The sequence below is a fragment of the Botryllus schlosseri genome, chromosome 3 (genome assembly GCF_051294905.1).
Source record: "Botryllus schlosseri isolate E-star chromosome 3, Bs_hap1, whole genome shotgun sequence".
Lineage (NCBI taxonomy): Eukaryota > Metazoa > Chordata > Ascidiacea > Stolidobranchia > Styelidae > Botryllus > Botryllus schlosseri.
The window spans coordinates 12,834,156-12,846,365 of record NC_137238.1 but is presented as its reverse complement, the minus strand read 5'-3'; the positions used below and the strand labels follow the sequence as shown (position 1 = coordinate 12,846,365).

At 40.1% G+C, this 12,210-nt stretch overlaps 1 protein-coding gene across 2 annotated transcripts; it reads left to right on the top strand.

Moving 5' to 3' along the window:
- Window positions 1-1,029: 1,029 nt before the first annotated feature.
- LOC145435803 (ras-related protein Rab-27B-like) lies at window positions 1,030-11,761 on the top strand. 2 transcript variants are annotated; one of them, XM_080313076.1, is made up of 6 exons: window positions 1,030-1,320; window positions 1,867-2,024; window positions 5,295-5,377; window positions 6,724-6,827; window positions 7,175-7,295; window positions 11,347-11,761. In XM_080313076.1, exons 1-6 carry the CDS (start codon window positions 1,293-1,295, stop codon window positions 11,597-11,599), a joined length of 747 nt encoding a protein of 248 aa, XP_080169202.1. In that variant the 5' UTR covers window positions 1,030-1,292; the 3' UTR covers window positions 11,600-11,761. The 2 variants fall into 2 exon arrangements, with proteins under 2 accessions (XP_080169202.1, XP_080169203.1); XM_080313077.1 differs by lacking the exon at window positions 11,347-11,761 and adding an exon at window positions 8,613-11,073 and having other exon boundaries at window positions 1,042-1,320.
- The last annotated feature ends 449 nt before the right edge of the window (window positions 11,762-12,210 follow it).

The window sequence follows — 12,210 nt, the reverse complement described above, 5'->3', positions numbered from 1 at the left end:
ATTTATATGTAATGGGATATGCTCAATAGAAAATTCCGTAGTGACAGGGCTTTTCGCAAATATACAAGAGACCGCATACATGATTGTAGATGGTGTTCTGTCAATCACTGAACGAGTGGCGGTCTGTGTGACTGTCATAAGTTAAATATGTATGAACGGCGATGTCTACAGTCTCATACATTTCCTATAGTTCCTCCTGCTTACAGCATCTAGTTGTGGCTGACTCACGAAACTAGTGCAGCATGGTCGTTGTATAGGCGTATGCAGTATGATAGTATTGTTAAGTATATACTCAGAGGCAGTGTGCTGGTATAAAATGCTTGGTAACGCAGTGATATGCTCGTATTAACTGATATCGTGCGAGATTAATCGAGTGGGATATATGTATCGGGGTATTGAATTTTAAAGATTATGTAACTGTTTGTTTAGGCAATGGAAACATGGATATTGCTAGTCGCCACTGCTTATCAATTGCACCTGGATCGCAAGAGAAATTGCGACAGCCCATGTCAATTTACAGCAGTAGTTGATATTATTCGTGATAGCTTCAGCGACGTAACAGTTAACTTAACACTTTGACTGCCAGCAATCCTAAATATAGGATTTTACTCAATCGCATAAAATGCCAGCGATCCTATATTTAGGATATTTTTGAAATGAGTACAGTAAAGTTCGTAATTGGTTCTATCCCCGGATTACGGCTGTATCCGAGGCTACTGAATAGGCTTGTTGTCATAAACCACCATTTTCGTTGCCGGAAGTATCTTTTTAAAATCACATCTGCATACAATAGGTCAACCTTTTTTTGGTTTGACTACTAGGTGGCTTTTCATAAAATGAGCAGCAAAAAAATTGAATTATTTTCATAATTCATTGATGTTGAAAAAAAAATTTTTTCATAAGTTGCGCAAGGTTTGTACTTATCAGCACGCCCGATTCCAGCCAAATATCCAACTAGTCGAAAATTCATTGATCGCTGGCGTTTACTGGCAATTTCCATTATAGGCCTTGGCAGCTAAAGTGTTAACAGTGTTGAGGTATGTTGCTCAACAGATGGGATACTCATCATTTTCGCTATCGGATTTCCCGTTGATTAATTAGTATTTACTGCCCTGTCTCCCTGATACAGCGTGGCGATCTACAGTCGTATCCTTTTAACAAATGATAGGAGAAACTGATGAGTGTTGAATTGCTGATACTTTCAGAGACTAATATTTTATGGTTTAGTATTCTTAGACAACCTGTACAAAACAAGAACACTGTGCCTGACACCGGATAAAAGTTGAGAAAATATGTCAATGCAGCAGCAGAATAATGCTGGTAAGTGACCTAACGTAGCATTATTATAAAGAAAGATCAGCGTATATGTCGGCTACTGTATTAGCGTTTACTGGGACATTACCGATATGTACCAAGAGTGATGATTCCATATCCATGCTCTGTTATAAATACGCTTATAACCCCTGTACGTGATGGTTACGCGGTACCGTGCTGAAGCCATCCCGACCATTCCGACATGGGAACGAAACCTCATAACGTCAAATTGTACATGTACCACGTTGGAGATAACGTGTTCACCAACCCCGTGTTCCCAAAATTTGCATGGTTGCGACCCAATTACCGGTTTGAAAATGTTCCGCGACCCACACCCGCGCCCAGACATACTCAAGGACTATTAAAGGTAAGCTAATTACTAAACAAACAAAACAGGTCCGCTCCCCCGTACAGATCGCCTCTAGGCATATTCGAGGGGCTGATTGCAAAATAAGGCCAACATCATTGCAACCCACATCTGGTTGCAACCAAATACACTAACCAACTGATACGTTCAGAAGCAATGATACCAAAATTTATTCTTTTTCACAGAAGAAGTTTTGGATTCCAATTACGATTTCCTGATAAAGTTCATGTTGCTAGGAGATTCGGGCGTCGGAAAGACCTGTTTCCTTCACAGATACATGGAGGGAGAGTTCCGCAGTCGTTTCACGGCGACGGTCGGGGTCGACTTCAGGCTGAAGAAATTGGTACGTAGACATAGCCTACGTACGATTTAACATGCAATTTCGCAATTGCATGTATTATTTGTTAAGTACCTCGAGACCTCGAAATGTAACGCTGGATGTTCGTGAGACTTTTCAAGGCTTATCCATACTTGTCCTCGCCCTCTTATCAGCACAAGCAGTGTCGATATTTTAGAGGTTCATATTCGCAAAGGAGTGTGGAGAAGCTCTACAGTCTACACTGTGATCATCTTTGTGCAGTATCAGGCATTTACAACATTATTGATATCTTGGAACGACATGTCTTCGATCAACATGTTTTGGATCAGAATTTCCTCTCTCTCCCTGCACAAAGGCTACTACAAGATTACAACATTAATTCAGTAGCGGGGTAACTTACTGGTATGATTCAAAGCTGCAACACCAATAGGTTGATGTCGAATCCAGAATTCCTTCCCAGAATCCCTGTTGGAGGTTTATCTAGTCTCCTCCTCGCGATATGATACGCCTTTGAAATTCTACAAGTGGGCCGTACTACAAGTCGGCAGCAACGGATTCATAAAAAAATATCGGCCTGGTGCAAATGACAGCTGCACTCGAAAATCACCACGAACAACAACAACTCTAACATTAAATTAAACATAGCGTCATCGAAAATTTTATTGATTTGCCTTTGCCAGAATTATCACACTATTCCCGCCGTGAATAATATAATAAATTGCGTCAGTTAACGCTATGTGTTCGGCCCGGAAATTGGTTTAAACCAAGATCATTTCCTTATATTCCACCGCAGAAGAAGAGTGAGTCATTCCCGATGACACCACAAATGATATACTATGGCCCGCGGTGGCAAACTGTTATCTGAGCAGCCCAACAATACTGGGCACGAATAGGGAATCCTCGTGGGCGGAACGTAACCGATGCCTATAATTTTTCACGATGCTGCGCAAGCACACCAGCTCTCAACGCAGTCCCTTGAACAACTGTGAACCACGTCCAGAACAAAATCAGCACTTTGGCACCCCAACAAAACGCGGGTCTTGGGTCCCACGTGTATGGTGTTCATCGAACTTCTGGGTGGTTTCATCCCCTTCAACTATATAACCTCAAAACTAATGCTATCCGTAACTTTAGCGCACGTGCTCAAGTGTCGCATGCCTCAGTATCGCATGTTCATTGTTCATATGTGCACGGACGATTTCATCTTGACGATCGTAGGAATCAGTTTTTCCATACGTAGAAACCTGCACTTTTGGTTGAACACAAGCGCTGAAAATGCCACAGAATTATCCTTTCGGTGCCTGAATTAATGCATAGTTTGGACAAGTCTAAAATAGCGGCTACTATCTCAGAATAGACTCCATGGAAAGGTGTTCATTATCACGACATTAGGTGCATAGTCCAGTTCTCCTAAGGCCATCATTCATGCTCGTCCGACGTAAAGATTATGCCCCATCTCAGAGCGATCGATCGTGTTTAAGTCCTATGAGAATACTATCATTATGCAAGCGCAATGTCAAGCATGAGATGGTGATGTTGTTGTTGTAACACGAGACATGATAATGGACCGCGGACACGCAGCCTAAAATCTGATATCACTTATCACTGCATGCGTTGTATCTAATGCATATCTTGGCATTCCGTCTGCACAGTGCTTCAGCTCAAAACTATTTTGCCTGATCTGACGGTAAGTCTAGACTTGACAGGCAACGGAACCTAGCCGATAAAGAATATCATTTGTTCAACTAAATAGGGTAAAACGCTCATATCTCAGTACATTAAATCTGCGTATACTGTACCAAATCAGGCCTGTTTTAGAGGGGCTACCTACTCTTCATAACGTTCATTGTGTAATGTGTTTCGACTTTTCCAAATGTACTTTACGGAAACATACAGTTTGCGCATTTGAATAAATAACAGATTTTTATATTAATTGAATAGTATATTCATATTGAGATGAACTCGAATATTTTCGGCTGACACTCGTCAGGGGTAATTGTCAGCAACTAGTAGAGAATGGGAAAGAACATGGTATATCAACAATCGTATCACAAAATATCACGTCCCCAGCATGAAATTTCGAATAAGAGAGTTCAATGTACTATTTTTAGATGGGTTCATTCCAATGTGAATATACTATACAATTGCATATTGAAGTTCTGAACCTTCAAGAAGCTCTTCAGATTTTATAATGTAATACATTTTTGTAAACACGTATTAAAATATAATTATTTAACCAATCAAGTTGTGCTATGCCATCGACGTGTTCTGGCCAAACGGTTGATCTTGTTATTGTAATAGTGATGCTTCAAATTGTTGTAGCTGTTTTGTATTATTCGTGTTTGTAAATCAATACATCATAATGTCTTCATTTTACATCAATGCAGTCTTCCCTAAAGATTATCGGAACTCAATCTGACATATCGACCTCTCCTATACCGACACATGCAGAATTAATTTTGTCGCTAACTTTTATATTATCCTTTATTTTGTTCAGTGTGCATGCGTCTTGATTACGTACCGTAGGCCAAGGTGGGTGCCTGATTAAAAGACTACTCCAAATCGTTTCGGCAACCTCCTATCTTTTCATTCTATCCCAATGATGTGCTGTATTAATTTGATATAAATTAGTGAAAATGACAGTGATGCTGATGATGATTACACTATAGCTAGACTGATAATTATGTTCTGATTCGTGAGTTGCCGACTTAAGGCACGACCCACTAGGCTTTTGTAAGACACCGTTTATACGGATCGGATGGTGATTTGGAGCTTAGATAAAACTCCGGTATTTGTGAATTTAACCTCGGTCGTACTCAGACCTGCAACTAATCAGTAATGCAGATGTGCAATGCACTGTTATACGCCACGCGCCACCACAATGTTTACCAGTCCGTATGATTTCTGCAGTAAGTCTACAACAACGGATCAGTTAAATTATCATAGAATACGATCAAAAAATTTCTAGACATCTAACCCTCTTTCCATATTCATGAAAATTTCAAAGTAGAATACTGCTACATTAGCACACCTTTCTGTTATTTGTGGTATTCATGGTGTTTTTCGGCTGCAATGGTCATTTACAGCAAGTCGATATTCTGTATTGTGATTCCTTGTCTGCCGACTTGTAGTACGCAGTCCAATTCTAGGCTTTTTGGGTCACCCCTTACACCTTATTACAGTATATAATAAGTACACCGTAAACGATCTCTACTTGTGCTCGATGCTGGAAACCACTCCCGACACAAATACAGGATTGATGAATTCGCCTTCTGACCTACTCTGTCTTCGCAGGATTACGATTTTCCGGAAGACGACGGTGCGGACTCCAAGAAAAAGATTCATTTGCAAATATGGGACACGGCAGGGCAAGAAAGGTATCCACGCATTGCGTATTTTCTATTACTGAATTGCTTTATTGCAGTAGAACGATAATTAAGACAAAATTGACGCCCACAAATAGTTTAACGTCAATTCAGTCTTTCTGCAGACTTTCTTCCTTTTCAAAAGGATACGCTTGTCGAGTCTAACATTGATGTGGATGATTTGAGGTCGTGTTTATTATTCCTTGTGATTGGAAATAGCTACTTTTACCTGTAATTGAGAAGAAATCCACAGCGTTACTTCTACCTTTACTTGAGAATCAAGGGTGACTACCTTGACATATATGTCGGTGACAAAATCCTATTCAATGTTACCTCACAATTATCTGCAGCACTAATATGGGTACTGAGTAGGGCGGAGCATGGACCGAAGACGTGTTGGATATCCGGCCGGATTCTCCCGTTTTTGGCCGGAGCCGGTTCGGAGCCGGCTCAGTACTTTTTCTGATAGGGCCAGAGTCGGATCGGATACGGATCAGTACTTATTACTAAGAATATGACAGCCTTGACCTTTTCCACCCTTGCATCAATGTTTGAAGTGAAACATTCATGGAAACAAACCACAAGCTACGTCAAAGTTGGCATAATTACTTCAGATAAGTGTTGGGTTTGGTCTTTGAGGTTTTAATGTCCTGTTTGCATTGTTTCAATCGATATTCAATACCATCCTGTCAGTGGATAATTATTATCGGACTTTTTCGGACCGGATCACAGTTATTTCTAGAATCCGGGCAAGAGTCGGGCAAGAGCTTGAAAAAATACAATTGGAGCAGGACCAGGGAATTTGTCGTATTCTTAGTGGTTTATGAAAAGGGTCGCTGTTTAATGTGCGCGGATGTGTGGAAACATTGTGGTCTAACATAAGATACATTTTTACCGACATTAGGTATAAGGGGAGTGAATATGCCGCTATTTGCCCCCAGACTGCCGTGATATGTTTTTCATAGTTGCCACGTCATAGTTATCGTGACACCAACTCAGAACTGTAATTTCGGTAGTGAATTTCCGTCAGTATCACGCTTTCTCTGGTGGTGGGCCCTTATTATTGATACTGTTTGCCACGGTAGCTTCAGTTAGATGCGTTGAACCTACGCCGGTTCAATAAATACGTAATCGCAAGCGCTGAATAGTGTTTAATAAAAAGGATACGGGTTTTTAACGAGTAATTAAAGCCGCGGAGGTTGCAATTATAGTAATTTGTCCTCGGCCGGTATTTTGTCTGTACGAGTACGTCTGTAGTATTAATTGTCACTCATCTCGAGGATGGAATGTGCTGAATGGTATCAGAAGTTCGAAATTTCGTATGCAGTGTTTTTGAAAGAATTGTTTCTTTCGTTCAGGTACAGAAGTCTCACGAAAGCGTTCTTCCGGGATGGGATGGGTTTTCTTCTGATATTTGATGTCGGTAACTTAGAGACGTTCCATGCCGTGCGGGAATGGTTAGGTAAGGTGTCATTTCTAGCGTTTTATCATATAAGAGCGTTGAAATATTTTAGCTGAGTCCAACACTTATGCTTTTGGCACACGTATCCTTTCATAAACTGAGTTTGAGGTGGTACTACGCTTCGATACACTCATCTTGCGCACATTCGAGACATATTCCGAGTATCTTGTTGTTCCAGCAATCATTACGGCGTTTGCAGTCGTATCGCTTAGTTCTAGGCACGTCTGCTGTATAATTGTCGACCAATGACCCCGTATATTCATTGTCACACCCGATAACGAGAACAATTCCATGCATGTCGGATATGTGTGCGACGTGTATTTTTGAACTCCCGCTATGTTATACAGTTGAAATCAAAGAAGAAGCGTACTGTGAAAACCCGGACATAATACTGATCGGAAACAAGAAAGATTTAGACTCCCGCGCTGTCAGTGAAAAACAAGGCCGACAGCTTGCCAATGAATTGAAGTGAGCATAGATTAATATTTTCGAGCATGCTAAAGTTATGCTCTATGTAAACTGTACAGTCGTTGTCTTCACATCCGGTGATATAAACTATAGGCGTATACGCAACCAGCACACAAGATCTTAAAGGATCCTGTTTCGATTGCGCAGCTTGCGATTCCTAGACTTATCTATACCTCGTACTTGATTTACCCAATACAATGCTATTGTGTATAATAGCATGCCTCATGACGCATTGGTGTCAGGAAGTCGTTATACTTTCGCTGTGATCAAAAACTTGCAAGGGACTTTCGTCTGAGCTTTATCTTAGAGTTCTGACGTCGTAGGGGTAGATACCTTCTGAATTTAATGAAAGGACCGCTAGAATTCAATATTTAGGCAAAACAATGCACTCTGTATGCGCTTTGTCGATATATCGTATCATTGCAACAACAACTGAACATTACCAAAGTAACAAGTCCCAGGAAATTAATGAACTTACCCATACCGTATATCTTTAGCGTAAACTGCGCACAGTCTGTACTCATCATATCCCTGTAAGAATATCTATCCAAACAGAACGTTTCATAATCCACTTACCAATACAGGCCAAGTTAGACGAGGGTTATCATACGACCTCTTTAAGAGGATTTGTCCTCTATTTTGACATTTTTGAAAGTGTCCTCGGTGAACGCCCAAATGTCCTCTTTTGAAAGATTTTGTCCTCTTTTTTGAGAATTTTGGTTAAATATATGGCAAAATCCAAAATTCGACTTAGATACAGTAAATCAGCACTGAAGTCACGCTCCGGCTTGTATTTCGGAGCTGGGCCAGAAAGTTGACCTTCAACCGACCACGATGTTGGAAAAATTTACCATTTTTCAGGATTGCAAGTCTGAAAATTTTGAAAATCTCCTCTTTTCACATTTCCAAAATATGGTGACCCTAAGTTAAACATATGATCCTAAATATATTGTTAATATGGGCAGGATTAGACTCGCTACATACAATATCAAAACTATGCTTAGATTTTGTGGTAAGAATATTCAGATGAATCCGTCCATTTTCACTCCAGTTGAACGTGACGAATCCAATCAATCAAAATGCGCATTACGAAACTTCTCTGTGCTTTTCGCTGCTCTACTCAACCATCGCGGCAAGGTTGTAAACCGTGTTGTGCTGGAAGTTTTACTTCCACGCACAAATAGATCTACATGAATTAAGTCGACTGCTGTAGCGTCAGAGATTAACTGTACGTGTTACTAGATTAATACCCGTTTCATCACACTGATTGTTTTATTTACAACCCAAGTTCGGGCATAAGATCACTTGCCTTTTCAGTATTTCCTACATGGAAACCAGCGCGGCCACAGGCGAAAACGTCACCGAGAGTGTGAACACGTTACTGGACATGGTCATGAAAAGAATGAAGGACTATGTATCCGGCATGGACCCCAGTCAACCGGAGACAGTATCGGATACGATGACCAAAACAAAGACAACGTCGTCGTGCTCGTGTTAACCGGGAACCGTGACCCGTACGGAACTTAGGAAAACTTGCACAGAGACATATTGCACCGCATCTAGCTATGAGATATCATTCGGAATTGGATATTACATGTCACGCATATGCTTCCGTTATCGCGGCCGGGTGACCTTGTGCTCTTCCAAAACTAGTATCCGCTACCACACGTCTCACATGTAGGTCTGGGCTCAAAGATTGGTACGTCAATTGTAATGGTTCGATTCAGGTAGTGACATTAGAGTCATGGACTCTTTGTATGCAGTAAGAGAAATGATATTGATTATAAATATAGTTTAGAGATAATTTCTTCTGACCGCGTGAGCATTCAAACCTCAGTTGCAGGCTTGGCAACTATTAGATAATTCTACTAGATAATTGCAGTTGTCCGATCAGACTAATTATAAATAAATGCCGGTAATCCAATTCTAATTAAATCTCTAACATGTTTTCTATGTTCATATTTCAATTCTAGTCTAACTTTGAGTTTTACTGAAAATGATATAGGAGAATTCTATAGTGCAAAACGTGTATAAGTGAACATACATTTGCGACTCTCGTGTTTATGAAAATGTACTGTTATTTGATACGAAGTGAGCTTGAGCTTTGTTGTATTTCTTTCCGAGTCAGAATTTAAATCAATATACGAGTTTTTGTAACTTAAGTAGTTCGATTATTCAACGCCTTACCCATATATCGAGCCGAACCGATCGCGTCATTTCGCATGTGATGTCATAAAATTATTCTGTGACGTGCCGTGTTTTAACATAATTCTAATCGTTACTATCCTGGAACTTGTTTGCCTTTCGAAATTTTCATTCTGGCTCGCTCTCGGTCGCTACTCGGAATTTGTGAAGTGTGAATCTGGTGCATTCGCGGCCCTGCATTGGCTCTAGGTCGATTAATTTATCAACGCTTAGTATGTATTTTCTGGGATTGGAGTCGAAATTACCCATGCCATAAGCTTGCTTTATGTAAAAGGTTAAAACCCAACGGAGTCGTGTGTTTACTTCATAGCGGGTCGTTTTTTAAAAACATAACATGGTTCATCATCAAGTTAACTGCGATACTGTCGCGTGTAGGCGTATCCCTTGAGAGTAATCTTTCATCGTGAGATACCTTTGACGTATTTACGAGTTATAGCTGTCCATCCATACATTCCCCGACTTCACGATGTTCAAAAGTTATTTACGCAATGCAACATAATCATTGGGTTGGCGACGCTGATAACTGATGATCAATCGTGCCCCAATATGGGGGAAAGGTTCACTACAGCGAAAATATTATATCGAAGTCGCAAGAAAACCATGATCATATTTGCACAGTACCCCAATTTATCCATTGCTACGTCTGTACTGCAGTCAAAACAGTTACTGTATAATTATATTGTGTGTCAATGCTTGGAACGCAACATGGTTTACGTTTTGTTAACTTCATAAGATTCATTCTATTGTTTTAGTGCACATGTTCGCTCGTCTTTTGTCCGTTGTGCTTTACTATTTTCTTAACTCTACTGGCCGGGCCCAGTGCAATATATAATTACATTCATTGTGTATGTAATTTAGATCTAGAAATTTTATTATCGGTTATTATAGGATATCGGAGACCAAGATGGTGTTGGTTAAAATAGAGATTTTTCAAGTTTTCTTAAAAACGTATAACATATGTATCATTCATGAATATTGACTCGTGAATTCGACGCTGGTATATTTCCAAAACGTGACCTATTTTCTAGTTTAAATGTAATTTATTTTATTGTTATGATATCAATTACCGTGCAAAATTCATTTTCGAAATTCGTGTCCCTTGTCCATATCCTGTGAGTTGAACCATTGTTAGCCGAATCTTGTCGAGTGTTCTGCAGGCAGCCAGGCGTTCGTGCATACACCAAACTGATATACACACCAATGTATCAAATAAGTTATGTGTTTATTTATGATAAAACTATCAAAACATCGATGATAATGCGGCTAAACTATTGTTAATCTTAGATCTTGTGATGTTATGGCTCGTCGCAATCACCATTTCGACAGAATACGTGTCCTCGTACCCCAACTAGCGTCGATACAGATTTTATTGCTATGAAGATGATAGTTACTGAAACGATTGCTATTATCTTGTGTGAAATTCGGGTGAACTCGGAACATCGCACACTTCTTCCAATTGATATCGCAATTCCTTTGTGTGTCGATTATTTGCGACTGGGCTGGATTGATGAAAGTGTTTTTTTTCATTACACAATGCGTAGTATATTCTGGGGAATAAATAAAACAGAGTTCGCTTTTTGTGGTTTTCACACTATGCTACGACGTCGTTGAGTATACCAAGGCACCTGAAATTGTGTTACGGACGGACATGTAGATACCAAGCGTTACGCCGAGCATTCGTTTAATAATCATGTTAGCAAATGATAGATCTGTCAAGCGGCATGATCGAAAGCATGACAAGTCACGTGACCACATGTAAAATTCGATGGCCCTTTAGCGCTAGCATGCGAAAGCAATATATCATCCGGAGGATATCTGTTCCATGATTGTGAATTCCACTTTTCAGGATTCCATATTTCGAAACGAGTGCAGCTACTGGCGAAAATATAATCCAATCGGTAAACGCATTGCTGAAGTTGGTTGTAACTCGGATGAGATCATTGATGATTGTAAGCCAAGGTCAGGCATACAGAACTGGAAACTCTGGAAGCTCGGATGCTACGGCGGACACGAATACACCAAGAGAGATCTCAGCCAGTCTTGACACGGATTCCCGAAGGGACGAGGATACGAGTGCCAACACCGCATGCTCGTGTTAGCATGCTGTTTTGTGTAAAAGGTTATCGATTTTGCGGCGCTTAATGGATTGTAAGCACGTTTGCTATCATCTATATTGAGATCATTATTTTCAAGTATAAATTATAGTTTTCTACGAGTATAAGTATATGTGTTCCGCATGAATATACATTTACTGATAAGAATTTTTGTTTACATAGTTTATATAGGTACGTATAGCCACGATATAAGGTTCTGCAGCGAAGAAAGGCTTTATAACTGTCCGTCCTATATCGTAGCCTACGGTACTGAAATATGTCTGAAGTATAGGCCTATACAGAATACAGCGCATTATCAACTATTAATTGCGACATCAATGAAAAATAGTTGACAAAGCGAGTCATGGAATCGCAACCTTACAGGCTGTAAGCCGATTTCGTGAATTGACCATGGCCAATGGCCATACAATACTTAATCGTGATAGTAATAATCGTTAGATTTTGTATTTTCATCCGATCAAGACACAAAAAAGTACAAAGCGATATACAAAACAGATAATGCGATGTAATGAACAGATAGATGACGAAATGATCAGTTGGGGTTTCTTAATCTGGCATCCACCTCGACCCGGGGCCCAAGTCATAGTCATTCGATG